The 22,588-nt window shown below is 35.3% G+C and overlaps 1 protein-coding gene across 1 annotated transcript in view; it reads right to left on the reverse strand.

The window, feature by feature from the left end:
- LRP1B (LDL receptor related protein 1B) overlaps positions 1-22,588 on the reverse strand; it is a 1,912,798-nt gene that overhangs the window by 781,981 nt on the left and 1,108,229 nt on the right. Inside the window, exon 12 of the mRNA XM_008055101.2 lies at positions 1,657-1,837. Coding sequence (XP_008053292.1) covers positions 1,657-1,837 — 181 coding nt within the window. The remainder of the gene's footprint in view (positions 1-1,656; positions 1,838-22,588) is intronic.

Here is a 22,588-nt window from a genome sequence, read left to right on the forward strand (position 1 = left end):
TCGGATTCCTAATAATATTTTTTTAGTTCTTTTATGATATGTATTACATTTATGCCTTGTGCTCAGGGTCAGTTGGTAGACAGACATTACAAGAATGCAGATATTGTGTTAATGAAAAGTAAAGAAATTACATCCAAATAGTATGAGCTATATAGATACTGTAGGTTTCAAACGTAAGTTGAATACCTACCTACCTGGGAAGTATTGAAGGGGATTCCTAAATTTGATGAGAGAGACCAAAATTTAGAGGATGGTGGCCTCTAAACTACCTTTCAAAGTATATGATTTTATGCTCTCCATGTTTATGTCATCTTTCTGAGCACAACACTGGTCCTTTAACTCTATCAGAAAACATTTTTCCCTGGCAGAATATTGAGAAGGAAGATGCTGTTTTAAGATATATTTTAAACTACTTTCCTAAAGTAAACTTGGACAGTGTGAAGTAAATATTATCTCTAAAAACTAAGATTGACTTCATTTAAAATTCAATAGATGAATTGGTTTAAAAGTCTGAGAATAAAACAGATAATTATAAAATCTACACATGAAATTACTTTATAATTGTACCTTATGAAAACATGTGCAATGAATTCATCCACTGCCCAGGAAGAAGCACCCTGGATGTCTTTGGAGCTAATCTGAACACCAACAAGCCAAGGAACTGCAATTTGGTGATCTCAGTTTAGGAAGGATACATATGCCTCCTAACCAATTAAATCTATTTTTGCATGTGTTCAGTAAGGTGTAAAGAATATTCACTCCTGCTAATATGAAATAGTGACATGTAAGTCATGGAGGAAAAAACAGACAAAAATGTGTCCATAAAAATATACAACACATTCATTTAATTATGAAATTTTGTTAGGAATTTTCACTTTTTATATTTCTATAAGTCCAGTTTTGTATTCAGAAAATAGATCTGAATTTTAAAAAAGAAAATATGTTACCAAGAATTACATAAATTATTCCATTCTAGAACAAGTAACACATACTTTAAATGATGTCCCTATATGGAAACTATGGTAATGTATAAAATGAGGTGATTACCATTCTAGACTATCGAAAAGCAGTGGAATATAGTGGCTAAGAGTAAAGTCATGGAGACAGGATGCCTGGGTTTATGTCTACCCAGTTTCCTACCAATTGGATTGTTTTTGCAGTCAGTTTTCAGTTTCCCTTTAAGAGACAAGAATAGCAACTAATTCAAATGATTGTTGTGGGGCTTATGGAATAGGAGCATAGTAACCTATATAGCAAAATGCCTGGCCAATAATAGATGTTCAAAAACATTTGCTATTTTTTGACTACATTAAATGGCAATACCCTTTAAAAATTGAAATTGATTCTCTGATTCAGTTGATTATTTATCTTGTGCCAAGCTAATTAAAATAGAGAATTATAGTGCCAATCTGAATAAATCAAGTAATATATCCTATACACAAATAATCTATTTCAGTTCAACGTATTTTGGTGTTAATATAATGCATTCTCTAGGAGACAAAATCATTAAATACAAAACTTTTCCCAATAAGATCATTAGTGTGTAAATTCAGCTACACATAGGAATGTAAATACAACTTAGTATTATTAAATACATAAGCAACAAATGTATTTATTTTAATGTTTCTTATATAAAGTTGGTCAAATATTATATACCCATTAACTGGATCCACCACAATTCCTCTGGGATGAGACATTTCTCCCTCTAAAAGTGTCTTCCGACTCTGAGAGGCTTTTTCCAGCCTGGCCACATTAATGGTTTTCCTATGGCCATCATTTGTCCAATAAAGGTTATTTCCAATCCAGTCCACAGCAATGCCCTCTACGTTATCCAGATCTATAAAAAAAGGCAACATTATAATTATAGTAAAACTAGTGTCCTCTACTTACATATTACTTAATTTGAAAGTTTATCTAGTTCAAAAAGAATTAACTGTGATCCATACATTCTTTATGTTGTGATTTTTACAAATATCACTATTTCATAGAATACTTTTAAATTTTATTTTGGGTGCCTTTTCATGTGAATGAAGAGCCTTCTCTCTTCATATGGATTTTTCCACCATACACAAATGTTAACAAATTAATTGTGGTCGTTAGTGACTTTAATTGAACCTAAATTTATTTCAGCTGAGACAATGATCTGCAGAAAAACAGGAACATATAAGTGATGTGAGTGAAAATGGGTAAATATAAGTGAAAAACACAGCAATATAGATTATTCATAGGAAAAGTCTACAGGTATTATGGCAGCTTGTTCGAACTTGAAATATGTAATCTGTAATATGTAATCTCCAATGTAAAGATCTGCAAAACCTCACAGTTCCTATGGTGAGTTTCTGCAGCATCCTGTCCTCACTTTTTACCATTTTTGTAAACTATGCTCTGAACTGTTCTAAACTGTTGATGGGAAATTATTATGAACATTTTCTCTTGTCTCAAAACCAGGGAAGTCTACAGTGGAACTGGAACTTGCAAGACAAAATAATAAGCAGTAGTACATTAGAGACAGAGCTCTGTATTCACACACTACTGGGAAATCTATACCACATTTCCTGGTATGCAGACACAATAAATATTTACTGTTGTCATATTATTTAATCGTGGCCCTTCTGGCTCAGGAAAAACAATAACATTTTCTTTTTTAACCCTTTCTGCTAATCAACATGGGCCCTGACTCTGGATGACTAACATAAAATGTGATCTAATCTAACGAAAAATCCCATTATAGTGAACCAGATATGTTCTCAATTTCACTAAGCTATCTGCTTCATTACCATCCAATATGAGTAATTTTCACAGGATAATTGTGTCTATGCTTAGAAAAAAAGTTTAATCTTGTCTTCATTTATTGACACTTAATTTTACTGAGCACTTTCCTATTCTGGCATAATGAAAAGAGAGTAGTTGTTCAGTCTTTTCTTTTCTATTTATCATAGTCTGTAGTTGATTTTGATCTTGCTAGTTGGTTTTCAAAACTTGGTTACATTTGAAATCACTTCAGCATAGAAAGTCTTCATGCTGGATAACTCTTATTTTTAAAACTCTTATTTTTCCTTTTGACAACTGACTGGAGATTTTTTATTTTTTCATATGAAGCAGTTGTAATACTATGTAGATGGAATATTTTTTCTGACTCAATCACTCCATTCCTTAATTCTACATCTGTAAAGATAATAATAGCACCTATCCCATAAATTAATGAAAAGGGCAAATTAGCTACTGCATGTAAACACTTAGCATACTACCTGGAATGTATTAACTTCTCAATACATGTAGTTTTTTTATGCATTTATCAGAATTAAAAATATTTTATATCTATTTTTACTTTTTTCCTTATGGGTGAATACTTGATAGAAACACATTAATGTGCTTTTTGGAGTCGGGGTCTCAATCTGTTGCCAGGCTGCAGTGCAGTAGCATGATCACAGCTCACCACAACCTTGACCTCCCTGGTTCCAGGTGATCCTTCCACCTCAGCCTCCCAAGTAGCTGATACAATTGACATGCGCCACCATGCCAGGCTAATTTTTTTTAATGTTTTTGTAGAGATGAGGTCTCCCTATGTTGCCCAGGCTATTCTTGAACTCCTGGACTCAAGCAATGCTCTCACCTCAGCCCCCCAAAGTGCTGAAAATAGAGACCACTGTCCCTGGCTTTTGTTTTTCTTTCCTTTTTTTTTTTTTTTTTTTTTGAGTTGGGGGTCTCACTCTGTTTCCCATGCTGGAGTAGTGAATGCAGTGGCACGATACCTCCTGGGCTCAGGAAATCCTTCCACCTCAACCTCCCAAGTAGCTAGTACTTACAGGTACATACCAACACACCTGGCTAATTTTTCTTTTTCTTTCTTTTTTTGTAGGTCTCAATATGTTGCCTAAGCTGATGTTTTTCTCTGTTAATAAGCTTTTAATTTTTTATTTTATTTTAATTTATTTTAATTTAGTTTTAATGTAATATTCCCTTGCATTTTTACCAGTGGTCAACTTTAACTAAAAATAGTAGATGTTGAATCACTTATGATTAAATAGTAAGAATAGAATGAAATTGACCTCTAAGAAGCAGAATTTCAAAGGATCCTGTCCCTAATTGGTTTGTTTATTTTATTCTGACAAAGGAAATGCTGAAACGTTGCAAATAAAGTAGTGGTTAGGATCACAAGTTCTGGAAACACACTACCTAGTCTCTGCCACTCACTGCATAGCTGAACAAGTGACTTAACCTTTCCCATTTTCCTGATCTTTAAAATGAGTGAACTGATAGTGTTCAATTAAATATATGAGAAGTTCTTAAAATAATAGTTGGCATGTAATAAATGTTATATAATTGTTGCTATTAATATTAGTATTGTAATAATATTATCACTGTATATACACTCTCCTTTAGGTAGCTATTTAATTTACTAAGATAGTAATAAAACAATTAGCCTACAGTGTGGTTTTTTGGGTTTTTTTTTGTTTTTTGAGCCATAGTCTCAACCTGCTGGGCTCAGAAGATCCTTCCACCTCAACCTTTCAGATAGCTGGAACTACAAGCACGTGACATCACGCCTGGCCAATTATTTTGATTTATTGTAGAGACAAGGTCTTGCCAGGTTGCCCTGGCTGGTCTTGAATCCCTGGGCTCAGGCAATCCTCTTGCTTTTGCCTCCCAAAGTAATTCTCTGCTGGGATTACAGGTTGAGCCACTGCACCCAACCTAGAGAGGTCTCTTAATTTAGTGTTTTGTTTGTTTGTTTCCGTTATAGAGAAAGTGAGTCTTAATACATATTTTAAAATAAGAAAACTTATAAAAGATCTATGTGAAAACTAGGAATCCTTTCAAGTTATCTGTAATAGAACACGGTGAAACTTTCTCTCTTGCAGGACAAAGCTTGAACGATCAATCAATCTCTTTCTCAACAAATTTACATTGATAAGGGCAGCATTCTGCTTCCATATTATTTGGTCACTGTTGCAGTTAACTTATGGCTTTGATGAAACACTAAGACATGTAGAGCATTGGTCTTATGTACATTTGATATTTTACTCAAAGTAGTCTGATTGGGTTCTGCCTGAGATTGACCAGTAAGAACTCTATGAACAAAATTATTTAAACCAGTCATTAGGGACATACGAAGGTATAGGGCATTCAAATACCAAACAAGCATAAGTGCTTACAGTTTCTAATTGCTTGCTCGAGAAAACAAAAATATTCAAATACAAGGAGATGTTTGCCAAAGAAAACCTTTGTAACGTTGATTGTTTTGTATTATTTTGGGTAAAGTTTAAGTATTCTACATTCTGAAATCTACATTTGCTATTACTTTATTGTTACTATTATTATTATTATTATTATTATTGTATAAGTAATAGCACAGAGCATGACTGCTTTTTAAAATCTGATCAAAATCTTCGCTAGTTTTCACAAAATTCCCATTTTTATGTATCAATAGACAAAAACTCTCGACACGTTTATACTTCTAAAAAAACAGAATTCCAGTTGATAGTGGTTTCTTTTTTTTTTTTTTTTTTTTTTAGTTGGAGTCTCACTCTATCGCCTAGACTGGAGTGCAGTGGCCGCTCCCGGCCACCGCAGCGTCAACCTGCTGGGCTCCGGCGATCCTTCCGCCTCAGCCTTCCAAGTAGCTGGAACTACAGGCATGTGCTATCAAGCCCGGCTAAATTTTTGATTTATTGTAGAGATGAGGTCTCACCAATTTGCCCAGGCGGGTCTCGAACCCACGGGCTCAGGCAATCCACTCACCTCAGCCTCCCAAGACGCGGATTACAGGCTGAACCACTTAACCTGGCTGATAATGGTTTCTTATAAGCATTTTTTAGATTAATATTATGTCTACATTTTCCAGACACAGGACATTTATCCATAGACGTTTTCATGCACTCTGAATACTTAAGATTAACGTGTTATTTTTGCTCAAATTACTAGAATTTCCACAACATTGTCCCCTTGCAAACACTGTTCTGGTAATTTCAGAATAATTTGTATAAAAGGAATAATATATGAATAATACATTAAACACCTAAACACCCACACATTTAGACCAAAGTTAGATTTGATAATAAATTGTGTGGTTCGCTTAAGTGAAAAATTCTTTATTTTATTATATCCTACAAGGAATACCTACTATTAAGGAAATGAGGACAAATAACAGATGATAAAAATTATGCATATTTGAAAAGAATAATGATGCAGACTTAAAAGGAATCCATAAAACAGAAAAGTTCTTCAAATAACTTTGGATTAGACCAAACAAGTGCTTTTAAAGAGTGGTGGTGGAGCAGAGCATATTTCTAAAACTAAAACTTCATTACAGATCTGATTTTTAGAAATTACACATTCATGGAACAGAAGAGGATTAAAGTTTTGTATATTTAAAATATGATCTACATTTAAAATGGGTCCATTTTTTTTAAAAGGCTGAGGATGTGAGCTGTGGCCTTAATTTTGTTAAGGTGCATAAGCTGGACCTCCACAGATGATCCATACATCTTAATGTTTTGCAATAGAATTTGATTAATATAATAGGAATTAATTGGAAATCACACTTCAAAACTGACTTTATAAATAACATAGTGTCTTTTTCCAAGTTTATCCAGGGATATCTATTTTCAGCATGAAGATTATTTTTCTGAGGTGAGCAAAAAGCGTGTACAAGAGTAGAGAGGATAGTAGCTTGCCTTGAATAACTAGATTTGCAGCATGTGTGTAGACATGCCTAAGGCCAGGGATGCCTTACATCTCAGAGTCAGCACTTGAACAACTCTTTCTGCCTCCTTTTCTTGTAGTTCAATTAACACAAATTCTCTTTGTGCATTTCAATATGGCCTGAGGCATCACAGTTCATATGTGTCTGATATAAGCGAACGGAGTTGATTTAATTAATACTGTGGCAGTAACATTTGCTTGCTGAATTTGCTACCTCATGGGGTTTTAAGGGTCTTTGGTCACAGACTAAAGTTTTCTATTTTATCTGTCCCTAATGACCAACTGAGGCTGATGTTTCTCATGCTCATTTTCATTCCAGGTCTATCTTCAGTTTTAGGTCAAGGAGGGTGAATACACAAGCTACTCTCAACCATAACAAAATACCTTGCTGTTTTATTCAAAAACATATGAAAAGTGTATATAAGGTTCTTATTTTCCAGATGAAACAGAGTATGTTAAAACATAGTGGTTTTCTTCTATTCTCAAAAACTTGTCCATTTCAGAGGGGCTTGGGAGAAAAAATCACTCTTCGGCAAGAATCTACAATCCCCCACAACCTGTCCCACCCCTGCCTTCTATCAGATCAATGGGTCATTAGATTCTCATAGGAGTGCTATTATGAACTGCACATGAGAAGGATCTAGATTGCGAACTCCTTATAAGAATCTAAAGGCTTGATGATCCCTGCACCCTGCTCTCATGAAAAAAATTGTCTTCCCCAAACCGGTCTCTGAGGCCAAATGGAGACCGCTGCTCTATGGCATTCAGATATTTCATCCTGGATACAACGAGCACATGTAAGAGTATAGATAATGTCATAGTTACCAATAAAGTAATCTAAAGTGATAGTTAAATGAACGGTATCAAGAGCAGTTGAGGATTGAGATTTTAACATACTTTCAGGCTTACAGGTTTTCTAGTTTTTGTTCTAATAGATTCTGACAGAAAACACAAGATTTGTGGGTCCAGATATAAAGGAATTTAATATTCATGGCACAATAAACAGCATGGTCATCGCAGATTGGTATCAGTTCCCTTTACTCAAAAGTCCCACTGGGGCAGCTGGGAGGAGCCCATATGGACACTTGCATAATGGGTGACATTACAGAATCCTGAATTTAGGAAACCCAAATCTATTATAATAAACAGTAAGCAGGCCTGTTGTTTGCACTGGAAGGAGACTCCATCTTCTAATATTCTTTTTCTATACAAGCATCCTTGAAATGGTACATCAGAAGGTAATGAATGTCTACTTTAAGACATGCAGAAATGTGAGAGATCCATGGAGAATTGTGTCCCAGGAAAAGGTCTTGAAAAGTCATAATTTAGTAGTTACTAATAAGTGCAAACAGGTAGAGCAAACAAATTGGTGTGCAAATATGACCACAAATATTAATTTCTGGATTCCAGGCTGTTGCTCTTATGGGAATTCTGTATTGATTTATATAACCACACCTTAAAGCATAGTGTTTAGCTAACTTTGTGTGATGATTAATTTTATGTGTCAATTTGGCTAGCCCATAGTACAAAGATATTTGGTCAAGCATCAGTCTATATGTTGCCCTAAAGGTATTTTTTTCTAGATAATATGAACATAAACAGAGTAGAATTTGAGTTAAGCAGATTATTCTCCACAATGTGCGTAGGCAGCATCCAATCAGTTGAAGACTTTAATAGAAAACAGACAGAAGTCCCTTGGGAAAGATGGAATTCTGCTTCAGGCAGTCTTTATATTTGAACTGCAACATTGACTTTTCTTTGGGTCTCCAGCCTACTGGCTTACCCTGAAATAAAATTCTGGACTTGCCAGTCTCCATAACTGTGAGTCAATCCCTTAAAATAAACCTCCGTCTTTCTCTTTAGATGTCTTATTGGTTCTGTTTCTCCAGAGAAACCTGACAACTATACCATTACCATGCCTGTAATCTGGAAATAATTTTACTGAATGGTCTGGGTAGAAGAACATTCTTCACATTCATTCTTTTCAGGTAAAATGCTACAAAGTATGTATTATGGAGGACAAAATAGCTTTTAATTCAAGAAGGATCTAGAGATACGCAAGCAGTATATAGTGCATTTGACTATTCCACTAAAAGTTTTTGGATATTATCAGAGTCCTCATTGTGGATGGGAAGAGAAAGTCATTTTTATTAACACCATTTTACTACCTAATTCTTCCTACTTATCAAGAGAAAACAGAGCTAAAATTGCTTCTGCTTTTGGAATACTATATCACAGCTATTTTTGGATATTCCTTTTACTTCTGTGAAGTAGGTTATAATTTATAAAAATAAAACACTTTGGAACCTATTTCATCAATAGTAAATTACTCAATCTCTTTCATATTAGATGAAAAGGCAACTCTATTAGTAGTCACTTGAGCAATTTGATTTCATAAAAAGTGATTTTTATTTAGTTATTTTTTAAAGTTTTAAAAGAAAGTTTATTAGAGAAGGAAGAGAGGAAGGAAAGAGTTGGCATGGGCGAGATAAACCACTCATAAAAAGTGACTTTTTAATTAGCAATATTTTTGAATATATTTCACAACTTGCCCACTTAAACATTCAAAAAGTTGAACCACTTCAGTTGATAATTTTTACTGAACTTAAAAAAATAAATAAAACAAGGTAGCACATACAATGTTTAGACATGTTTAGTAAGAGTTATGGATCATTAAATTCCAAGTAGAGTTTTAAGCAAGTGACTGTAAATCTTTATTCTATTTATAATTACCACAGCAAAGAACAAATGTGTCATCTCATGTGACTATCCTCTTGGAGCTAAAAGAACAAATGTGTCATCTCATGTGACTATCCTCTTGGAGCTTACCTACCAACCTAAATCAAACCTAACCATTCTTGTTTCATACCCATATAAATACTCAGAAAAAAAAAGATAGGAAAAATGCATGTGCACATTATAAGTAAATGGGGTAAAAGAGGTCAAGTCCTTAATAATAACTTATCTCACAATATTCTCCCATAAATATCTAAGTAAACACACATTGTCATAATCCTCCTTGGAACACAGACAGTCTTACAGATCTGAGGTAGTGAGTCAGGATCAAAGCAAGCAATACAATTAGGCAGAAACCTAGTTATTAATTAATTAATACCCCTAGTATTTTAGGGGTAAGTAATCTAAAGAACCATATGGTTTAACTTCTATATTCTCCAAAATAATGAGCCAGAAAAGTAAGGTGATTCACAGGATTCATTTTCAGTTGGTAGTCAATATAATAAGTCTTGGCATTTCCCTCGTGATTACCAAGGTGCCTACCCTGCTTTATATTCAAGTTCAATCTCCAGAATCACAAAGAAAAATTGATAGACTGGGGGTAGTGGCTCACTGTAAGCTCTTGAGAGGCCAAGGTGGGAAGATTGCTTGAGCTCAAGAGTTGGAGACCAGCCTAAGCAACATAGCAAGAATCCATCTCTACAAAAAAACCACACACATATACACACACAAAAAAATACATACACACATGAACAAGTGATTAACAGAGGAAGGAGTCAAAGAAAGTTAAGAAGCAATGTTTCATTGGAAGAAAAAAAGAGTCAGGGAAGAGAAGAAGGGCTTAAAGATAGAATAAGATTATTACAGTGAAGGATTTTTTTTTTTTTTTTTTTTTGAGTTGGAGTCTCACTCTGTCGCCCAGCCTCAACCTGCTGGGCCCCGGCGATCCTTCCGCCTCAGACTTCCAAGCAGACGGAACTACAGGCACGCGCTACCACACCCGGCTGATTTTTTGATTTATTGTAGAGATGAGGTCTCGCTGCCCAGGCAGGTCTCGAACCCACGGGCTCAGGTAATCCACTCACCTCAGCCTCCCAAAGGCGTGGGATTACAGGCTGAGCCACCGAGCCCGGCTAGGATTTTTTTTAATACAAACTTTCTAACCACAAAGACTGTAAATACTGAAAGTTTGCACATGTATTTGTTTCTTTCACATAAGTAACCTTTTTTCTCTTTTGTAATATTAATTGAAGCATTGCTAATTTGTTTTTTAACTCTCTCTTATAAGCACCAAATTTTAATATCTACGTCCATTTTGGGGGAAAGAAACACCATCAAGAACTTCCCTCCAGAATAAAACAATGAAGTTCATTCCTCTAAACATCTACCAAAACCCAAACCAAAAAAGCCCACACAGAAATAAAAAGTAACAAAAATCACATCCTAGGGGGTCAGTGCATTTAGCAATCTTTGCTGTGCAGTCTAATCATCCTTCAGCTGACTTTCAAAACATAACACCCTAGCTCATCACAATATACATTTTCCACTTGAATTTTTAAGTTAAAAATAATAATTAAAAAAAAGAAAACTTTAAGGAATTCACAATCAATTACCAGACTCGTTTCGATGTCATGCACAGCACGTGGAGGTCAAGAGGTCTATTTGCAGCACATGACTAGATAGATTAGGGGATATTCATCTTCAAGGTTTAGCTTTCTTCCAAATAATGTAAAGTACCCACAATTCCAAGTATGAAGGGACACAGACGATCTCCTTTGAGAATTCCACAGGACACTACAGGCGCCCAAGCTGTTCATAGAGTGACAGGGCTTCTGTTAGATTGACACAGTTGCCCTGTGTAAGGTATTTCCCATCCTGTTTCAGTACTTTCATTGAGAGGTCAAGAATCAGTCTGAGAAACTCCCAGGTGGAATCTTCTTCCAGAGGCGTGGAGATTGGACTCCCCCACCCGCCCCCACCGGCCACAGCCTGACACGCAGCATGGCCCCCCAGTCTTCCGCGGCCTCTTCCCCCAGGTGTGGCATAGGGCCTCGCCTCACTATGGCAGCAGCACGGCACAGCACGATTGACTTCATGCTCGGCACCAAAGCTGATGGCGAGACCATTCTAAAAGGCCTCCAGTCCATTTTCCAGGAGCAGCAGATGGCGGAGTCGGTGCACACCTGATAGGACCACGGCTGTTTAGCAACCTACACAAACAAAAATGGCAGCTTTGCCAACTTGAGAATTTACCTACATGGACTGGTGTTGCTGAACCTTCAGAATTATGATGGTGATGTGCAGGGCAAAGAAGAAATTAGCAATCTTCTGAACAAAGTAGAAGAATGAAAGAATTGAGTGGGGACATACTGGAAGAGTGAAGCGATTGCCACCCATAGTATGTGGAGGGGCCATTGATAGATACTGGCCTACTGCTGATGGGCGCCTGGTTGAATATGATTAAGTAACCTTTGATGAATTGCTTAAATTTGAGCCTCCAGTTTCTCAAATTAAAATATTTATATAATAAGCTCTACTCACATATTTAAATAGAGGATAATAAACACAGCAATTCCTGGCACGAAATCACATTCTCAATAAATAATAACTTATTTTCTTATGAAAATATATTTGATAACTAACAATGTCGATATTCAACAAATGTCTAAATGAAGAGAAGTGATATGTTAAAACAAAACATTACACAATACTGTGGCACTGTTACAGCCTAGGTGAGATCGAGAAGACTTGACAACTAAACTCATTTTAGAAATATGGATTACAGTTGAATAAAGTATTTGGTTATTAGTATTTCTAATAACCGGTATTAGTTTTCAGATTTTGATAATTGCAATGTAGTCATGAAGATGTGAGGAAAACTATGAGGCTACAATGGAGTAAATGTTGTATCCTCCCAAAACTCATGTGAAAATCCTAATTCCAATGTAATGGTATTTATTGGTGATATCTTTTGGGAGATAATTAAATCAAGATGTTGGTGCTCTCATGATTAGGATTACTATCCTTATAAAAAAAAGCCAAGGCGCTCTCTAGTTCTCTTTCCTTCATGTAAGGATACAAGGAGATAGATGTAAGGAGCCTGCTACCTGGAAGATGGTCCTCACAGAACCTGAACATGCTGGCACCCTGCTCTCAAGACTTTCAGTATACAGAACTGTGAGAAATAAATTTTTGTTTATAAGTCACCCATTCTATGGCACTTTGTTATGTCAGCTCGAACTGTTTAAGACAGAGGAAAATACAGGAAACCTCTGTACTATCTTGCAACTTCTCCACTAAACTAAATAAAAGTAGTTAAAATTTATTTTTAAATGTAATAAAATACACGAATGAATTACTTTAAAATCCATTATTTTTGATATGTAGAAAATATCCTCTTTTTATGGCCGCATAGTATTCCCTGCCCTTTGCAGCAAGGTAGATGCAGCTGGGAGGCTATTTTCCTAAGCAAATTAACACAGAATCAGAAAACAAAACACCGCATAGTCTCAATTTTACGTGGGAGCGAAACACTGGGTACACACAGGTGTAAGGAAGGGAACAAAAGAAATCAGGGACCCCTGATTTAGAGGGAGTGGAGCAAAGGTTGAAAAACCACACATGGGATACTGATGCAGTTTTTTGGTCTGACGGTTTGGCGAGCTGGCCCGAAAGGATACTGCAGTTCCCGAAGCTGCAGTGCCAGCCCAGGATCCATGCGGTGGCCAGGGACGCAATGGTATCTGGAGAGCAGAGTGCTGTGGCACCCGAGACCTCGGGGATGCCAGCAGTTGTGGATCTCCCAAGAAGTATTATAGCTCTTTTAGTTCAGGAGTTGGTGAGCCAAGCCTCGACACACAGCTCTGCCAGTTTGGCAGGCTCTGCCAGTACTCACAGCTCTGCCAGTTTGGCAGGCTGGCAAGCCAACCGGCAAGAAGTGTTACAGCTTCATCCACTCAGTGGACCAGCAAGTCAGGCCCCCAAAGAGTGTTGAAGCTCTTTCAGTTTGGAGGGTCCAGCTCTCCCAGTCTGGCATGTGTGGCTCTTCTAGTTCAGAAGCTCTTCTAGTTCAGAAGCTCTTCTAGTTCAGAAGTTCTTCTAGTTCAGCAGTTTCAGGTTCTTGTCTCACACCCAGGAAGATGAGGGACATGGACACTGGAGATTAAGTCAGAATTTATTAGAAGATAAGAAAACTCCCAACAGTGGGAAGGTACCTGAAAAAAGAGTTGCCCAGGATGCCTCTGCCGTCAGGAGTATATATAGTCTTGAGAGTGTGCTGATTGGTTGGTGGTAGCACCAATCAAAGAAAGGCACCATGATATGGGATGGAAATGCACCAATCAGGAGAGGGTTGGAAAGGGCCAATCAAGAAGAAGTGCATGAAAGAGGTAGTCCATGGATGTGGTAATGGGTGTGCTCACTCCAGTCCATCCGGCTTGCAGTGGGAGTTTTTACCCCGACCTGCCCTAATCTATCTACCTATCCAGTTTCTTCCTTTCTCCTCTCTTGGTACCATGCTCACCTCCTGAGTGGCAGGCTCAATAGAAGCCCAAACCTCATCATCACACAATATACCTATGTAACAAACCTGCACATATGCCAATTGAATCTAAAATTTAATAAAAATGTATATGTATATATATATATATATGCCAAAAAATGTGTATACATTATGTTGGCACCCTGTACACACACACACACACACACACACACACACACACACACACACACATACACATAGACACACACACACATATATACACACACACACACACAGAACGAGAAAGATGATGTCAATACTAGCATTATCTTTTAAAAATAGTTAAAATATTCATATCAATGCTATATTTAATAACAATTTTGGTATAGTAAGATAAATGAATTTTTATAATTCCACAGGGAAACCATGAAGAAAGTTGGTAAAGAATATGTTGTACAAATAAGTACATGGCATAAAACCATTCAAGATAAACATGTACCTCTTTCAGGAAACAAAATTAAAACTATGCAAGAAAAAATGAGATATTGATTCAGAGAGACTTGTTGACACACGGACATCTTATGTATATTAACTAAAAAGCAGAATCTAAATTTTTTATTTTAAAAATTACAGAAGTTCAAGTAAATCATGAAAAATATGTAAAATTTTACAAGATTTCTGAAAAATCATCAAGAATGATCATTATGGGAGCAATTTCAGTACACACCAAAATAAGTTTTCAAATAATCAAAAATAATAGAACAAAAAAGAATCATTTTCCAATCATTTTTAGTTCTTTTAAACCAGTTTAGTTACTGTTTTTAAAGTAATGACAGCCAAATTAAAGTAGTCATTCATTCATTTAATGAAGTTTTATTGTATAGTTAATATATGCCTTGAACTGTTCTAGGCCCTAAGGATCTATCACTGTGTAAAAGCAAAGAAAAACATCTGACCTGTTGAAGCTTACGTTCTTTGTAACAACAAACAAAATACACCCAGGATTAGCACTAAAGAGAAATACTAACCAGGGAAAGGGGATAAAGAGTTGAGCTAGGTACATGTTTGGGTATGCAATTTTACTGAGTTGGCCAGGAAGAACTAACTGAGGAGGTGGTCTTTAAGCAAAGACTTCTAGAACATGAGAGAGAGAAAGAAAGAAAGAGAGTAACACACACACACACACACACACAGAGAGAGAGAGAGAGAGAGAGAGAGAGAGAGAGAGAGACAGACGAGAATATTTGATGGAAGAACATTCCAAACACAAGGAACAATATGTGTAAATGCCCTGAGGTAGGACTATGCCCAGGGTATTCAGGGGGTGACAAAGATAATATTGAAGAAGAGTCTCAGGGGAATTATGGGTTATACAGCAGAAAAACAACTTAACATTTTTTCCTCATTAACTTAAAAGTCATTATGTGGAACCCTTTTAAGGCGATTATACCTGAAATTCTCAAGAACAATAGTAACAAGTGGGACGTTACTATGACTTGTACCTGTTTTCAAGGCATATTTATGGTCTTTAGCAGAAGCAATCCCCAGTGGGCCTTGAATATCCCTGTACACTCTGAGTTTGCCAAACTGTAAGGCTTATCTGTCTTCTGATACTGATTGTATTGCTTGTCATAGGCAACTAAATAAGTTAAGGGAAGGACAGGGTGACTACTTTGTAACTGCTTGCGCTGCAGGGGAGGACTAAAGAGCTTGCTGCTTGCTACAATGCTGGCTGCTTTCTCAAAAAGTGCTGATCTGTAGGCCCTGGAGTCCCCAGCTGTGGTACAATCCCACAGCTAGCTCAGCGTTCATCTAGCTCCATCATGTCGCTCCTGAGACTTGGGGACAGGGCAACCAGTGCAACTACACAGATACTCATGCTGTTTGCTGTGCTGTGAGCAATAAACTGTCCGAAATCTCATTGTCTCACTTTCTACTTCCAACATCTATGTGGTGGTGGCAGGTTTACTTTCTGCTATCTTCTGTGATAGGGTTTCTCAGCTTTAGCACTATTGACATTTGAACCTAAAGATTCTTTTGAATGACTACCCCATGCACTACACAATGGTTATTAGTACCAGTCTCTATCTACTAGATACCAGTAGCACCTTCCTCTCCAGTTGTGACTACCAAAAATAATTCTAGGTAATATCAACTATCCCATGGAAGACAAAATTACCACTGCTCTAGGAGGGTGGAGTTCTACCTTGGAAGTGAATGATGTTTCTCATACTTTTTTTAGTCTATTTTAATTACTCTAAATATGAGTTTTCTTGCCCTCAAACAAAAAGATCCTTGCAATAATTTTTTGGCAAAATTGCATAAGAATGTTAAGCTTTGTTTCTTTAGCTAGTATGGTAGTAACTAAAACTATAATACCTTTTTCAAACACATAGTCTCACAGGGGGTCAAATTTTATTAACATGCCACCTATGTAAAATATTTATTATTTATTTATTTATTTTTTGAGTTGGAGTCTCACTCGGTCTCCCAGACTGGAGTGCAGTGGCCGCTTCCGGCCACCGCAGCCTCGACCTGCTGTGCTCCAGCGATCCTTCCACCTCAGCCTTTCAAGTAGCCGGAATTACAGGCATATGCTACCATGCCCAGCTGATTTTTTCATTTATTGTAGAGATGAAGTCTCGCTGCCCAGGCGGGTCTTGAACCCGCGGACTCAGGCAATCCACTCACCTCAGCCTCCCAAAGGCGCGGGATTACAGGCTGAGCCACCGAGCCCGGCTGTAAAATATTTTAAAAGAAGAAATGCTAAATGTTTTATGGCTGATATATATGTATGTATGTATATATATATATATTTGGAGATAGAGAGACACAGTTGGAGTTTCACTCTGTCACCTAGCATGATCATGGCTACCACATCCTCGACCTGCTGGCCTCAAGCGATTCTTTCACCTCAGCCTTCCAAGTAGCTGGGACTTCAGGCATGCCCCATCAACACCTGGCTATTTTTTTAATTTATTGTAGAGACGAGATCACACCATGTTGCCCACGTTGAGCCTCCCACTGTGAGCCACTGTGACCAGCCTTGTATATCATTATATATCTTTTATTAAATCTTGTAAAAGGCTATTCTGGTTTTTACCTTAAATACTAACAGCAAGCTTAACCTTACAATTTAAAATTCTTCAATTCAAAACAAATAAAAAATAACAGCTAAAATACAAGACAATTTTTTGACTGAAAATATGCACATTCTTCTGTGATTTACAATAAATATTTATATAAACTCATTTTAATAACAGAAATAAGATGCCAATTCTGAAAATAGGAACACACTGCTATCCTGTAGAGGCAGATTTGTACTAACCAAAGAAGGGAACAGATGTGTATTAAAATATTTCATATAGTTATTAGGCCATCACTACACATTAAATATGCTAATATGAGCCAGGTGTAGTGACTCATACCTGTAATCCCAGCATTTTGGAAGGCTAAGACGAGAGGATTGCCCGAGCCCAGGAGTCAAGATCAGCCTGGGTAACATGGAAAGTCTTCATCTCTAAAATAAATATATCCATAAATAAATAAATAAATCAATAAATAGCCAAGCATGGTGGCATGTGCCTACAGTCCCAGCTACTTGAAAGACTGAGGCAGAAGGATCCCTGAGCCCAGCAGGTGTGTAATAGCCATGATTGTGCCACTGCACTCCAGCCTGGGTGACAAAGTGAGACTCTGACTCCAAAAAAAAAAAAAAAAAAAAAAAAAAAAAATATATATATATATATATATATATATAGTTGAAATCATTACAATACATTATTATAGAAATATGTATATTTCTTCAAGTTATCTAAATATTAATTTGTTCAAGTTATCCAAATAATAATAAACACTACACTACACTAGATTGCATATAATTTTCTTTTTAAATATTAAAAATCAGAGACAAAACATACATTGTGATGAGAACTTTGATTCTTTCCAAATTGCACAGAAATAGTGAAAAGAAATACAAGTTAATGGATAAAAAAGAGAATTGATAGGTGGTCAATTTAAGGAATATCTGAGGTTAGACATCATTCTTTCTTTTTTGAGGAAGGCAAAAAGCATGAGGATATTGTTTCCTAGTCTATGACTGAGTCTAGAATAAACCTGGTCTAGAATAAAGATAAATGATAATCTACTTTGGTATCAAAAATTTGGAAAATAAACATAACTTCTGTTATTTTCTCCCTCTTTTTGCTTGCATATGAAACCTGTGCTTTCAAGATACTTTCCAATACATTGTTTCCAAGACACTGCCTGTTCATTAATGTATCCCCAAGACTTAGAACATTGCCTTTATATTGCATGCTCTCAATGAATATTGTTCATGAATGAATTCCTAAATGAATGACTTACCGATACCTCATAAATAATTCCAGCTCTCCTTCTAATGACATACAAGAACTTTCATAATTATTTGTCAGTAATCTTCTTGATAAGTCCTACTATCAAAATATATGAACTATAATGTATTATACTACTTTTAGCTAACTGATGTACTGTACTGGAAAAGAAAAAAACATGGACTTTGGTGTCAGAGAGAAAATACCTTCTTTACTTTCTTACTGACTTTTATTTTTGTGTGTCTAAGAATTTTTAGAATAATATTTGTCTTTATTTGGTTCTTGTGGATGGAAACTGAAGTAATGTACATAAGGAACCTAAAAACAACAGGACTTTATAAATGTTAGCAATATTAGCTCCTTTCTCTCCACCATTGCTAGTCACTCTTACTTCTCTCTCTTTTCCTGCATGTTGCCATTTTCTTAATTCTTCACTTTCTGCAAGACCAAGAGAATATTCTATCTGCTACACAGATCATCACTTATTCACCCTGAAAAATTAATCTATCTTCTAAACTCTATGAATACTATATCTGGATTTCTTTCCTGACAGCACACTGCCTTGATAAATTTACTAAATTGTGGACATACCAACTATTCCATTTGTCTCTAAAGAATAGGAGAGCAGGATAGAAGTAATGTATGCTCTTAACCCCTAGTAAAGACCAGTATTAAAGGCTTGGGAAATGCTTACAAAATGAAAAAAAAAAAAAAAAGAATAAATGAATGTAAGCACCATAAATCTAGTTGAAGGAAATAATAACCAGGGATAATGTTTTCTATGGGGTCATCTTGTTCAGTTCAGAATATCAGTAAATAATGCTTTTCTACTTTTTCAATATGGTTATTCCATTCCAATATTTTCACAAAGTATCAACTATAAGATAAATTAAATCTTTACTCTTAGATCTTCAGAAATATTTAAATATTTAGGACTAGAAAGAACAATGTTTATAATGTACATTTTAACATTGTTTATTTTAGAATCCACCTATAAAGGTCTGAGAGAAAAATCTTACATATGAGTATATCCTGATTTTCATGTAGTGATATTTCACTTAATGAGATTAAAGATAAATCACACTCTACTGTTTGACATATGCCATGGCTACTCTCGGGAGCAACAAAAGCAAAATTTGGAGAGGTTTTTCACTTAAGTAAACATCCTAGATGATAAAATATTACTACTTGAAAAGTACCAAGCAGTGTAAAAAAGTCAATAAAAAGTAAAGTACTTTCCTTCCTTCCAGTCCTAAGGTTGAATGTACTAGGGAATTGGGACTACCGGTAATGTAATGATAGGTAAATTATATCCAATAAAGAATAATTCATATTTTTCTACCACAAGCCTATAACTCCTAATTCAGAATAAGAGGAAGGGAAACTCTGAGATTGTACTTACTAATGTTTTGATAATTGATCTATTATTTCAATAACATTCTTAAAATTTATATAAGAAATAGATTTATGTTTCTATTACTAGGTGTTGCTCATGGTTTGAAACAAAGTATTTGCTATTTATGTCTTTCTAGATCACAGATTATTTTTCTAAAGAATCTGCAGTATTCAACTAGTCATCTATTATCTCATCTGGATTACAGTTCCGAGGATTTCTAGAAAAAAAGCAAAATACCTACTAGGAAATCTGACTGTTCTTCACCTACTTAAGTGTTCAAATTAATCTGAACTTCATAGTTGTCCCAGAACATAATTATTGCAGAACTTATTATTTTAGAAATGATGCTCGAACATACTAACTACCGGGAGGATCATAGAAATATAAATTGGAAGTTGACAATATCAGTTACAACTCTTGATAGCTATTCATTAGACCTTGGGCAAATGATACATCCTGTCTGGGTTCATTTCATTTCCTATGTAGATAGACATATATGTCTATATTCCAGCCATTTTTTAAATTAAGTACCTACCATGAACTAAGTGCTTTACAAACATAATGTCTCATTCAACAAATAATTATTATCACCATCTTCCAGATGTAGAAATCAAGGTTTAGTGGTTATGTAACCTGCTCCAGATAACACAACTAATAAGTTATGGAGCATAATTCAAACTCAGATATTTTGGCTTGCACTCCTCCCAGATCTTATAACCTCTGCACTATACAACATGATCTTTAAGGGTATTTCCATTTCAAAAGTTCTATAGTCAACTATTCTGTGATGAGCTTCACTCTACACTAATTTATAAACAGGATGACCAATGAAAGCACGATAGCATGTTAGGAAGAATGTGTCACTTGAGAGCTCTGAGATTAAACAAATGAGCTCAAACCCTAGAAAAGCATGTAACTAAGTTATAAGAGTTATAACTAAGTTATAACTGAGTTATAAGAGAAGCTTTCTTAATTCCTGTATGACCTAGGTCCCTAACTTTGAGCTAAAAACACAAGTGTCTTACATTTAAGGGTTAGCTTGAGAATTCAGAGTAATTTATATGAAATGTTAGTATATACTGGGAGGTTAGTAAATGCAACTGTTTTTATATAGCATCAAATATTTTGTCAATCAGATATGATTTAAATTGAATGAAAATAGAATTGTAAGTATTGAGATCATGAAATGTGTAAAATAATCACTATTTTCCTGCAGGAAGTATATATAATAGTATACATAAAAATATATGTGGCTCAGCCTGTAATCCCGCGCCTTTGGGAAGCTGAGGTGAGTGGATTGCCTGAGCCCGCGGGTTCGAGACCCGCCTGGGCAGGGAGACCTTATCTCTACAATAAATCAAAAAATCAGCCAGGCGTGGTAGCGCATGCCTGTAATTCCGGTTACTTGGAAAGCTGAGGCGGAAGGATCGCCGGAGCCCAGCAGGTCGAGGCAGCGGTGGCCGGGAGCGGTCACTGCACTCCAGTCTGGGCGACAGAGTAAGACTCCAACTCAAAAAAAAAAAAAATATATATATATATATATATATATATATATGTATATATTATACACAATACATGTATTATGAGGGAATAAAAATTATAAAGACTTCATTAAATTATAAAATTAAAGAGCATTATTTAGTTACTTCAGATTGATAGTTTTTATTATTTTAATTCTCTAATTTTTAAACTTTTTAATTCAATATTTTAGCTTTAAAATGAAAAAAGCATTTTGCTCCATCTGAATTTTATAAACCTCTAGGTAATCTCAAAGCAAAATGCTATGTAGAATTTGCCAAAATAATGTGTAAATTATAAAAGATGTTAGTCCTGAAGCTATTTTTAAAATAGTAGGTAAAGTCATGACTGAAAATAGGTGTTTGTGAAGATAGAAGAGACAACTTGTAGTACAACTAGCCCACAATATGACACACCTTTATTAGTAAAAAACAACGAAAAAAAACCACTTCATGTAAATACAAAAGAAAAAATTTCAAATGTATAAAGATTTTGAGAAAAGAACTCAGCAGACAAAAAACAAATTAAAATTAAATAACATCCATCTAAGAGATAAGATAAAAATGTTGGGCTATTCATTGTTTTAAGAAGTCATTCATGTTTGAAGTAACTAACATATTAATGTGAACAAAAAATGGTTATGGTTTAACTAGTTACACAAAAAAAGCTTGTATTTACATGGTTACACATAGATGTATTTGTCTACCTTGCAATCAATATTTTCTTTGTAATCTTACTAAGATATGAATGCATATTATGTTGTATAAATCTTAAAAGGACAGTGAAATATGAGTAAAAGAATTCACATGGCCCTCCCTAGAAGTAATCACCATAAGCAGTTTATTCATCCTTCTGTAAATTTTTGGTATACTTACATAAATAGGATCATCCTGCAAAAATATTTTCAACTCATTTTGTCTACTTATCTGTTTGTCTTGGATTTCTTTTGATATAAAGATACACGGCACTATCTCATGCATTTTAACTGCTACTTTGTATTATTCATAGCATAAATGCATCATACCTCATTAGATGGACATTTATGCTGTTTCCAATTTCTTTATTATGACAAATAATTCTTCCTTTTGAACATGTATACACTTTTATAAAATAGACAACTAACAGTGGAATTGTTGGATCGAATCTTATTTTGACAGATATTACTAAACAATGTTTTAAAACCAAAGTAACAACTTTTCAGTAACAATCTTTTCAGTAGTGTGGGAAATATTTTCTTATGTTCTCACTAATATTACATATTATAAATTTCTTTTTTAAATCTGGCAAATTTGGCAAAAAATCAGATGATTGTTATAATTTTCACTTTTATGATCAGTACAATGTTGAGTTTCTCTCCATATGCTTATTCAAAAAATTTGTATTTCTTCTGTGAATTGCCTT

The sequence above is a fragment of the Carlito syrichta genome, unplaced genomic scaffold (genome assembly GCF_000164805.1).
Source record: "Carlito syrichta isolate Samal-C Ts95f unplaced genomic scaffold, Tarsius_syrichta-2.0.1 Scaffold301673, whole genome shotgun sequence".
NCBI lineage: Eukaryota > Metazoa > Chordata > Mammalia > Primates > Tarsiidae > Carlito > Carlito syrichta.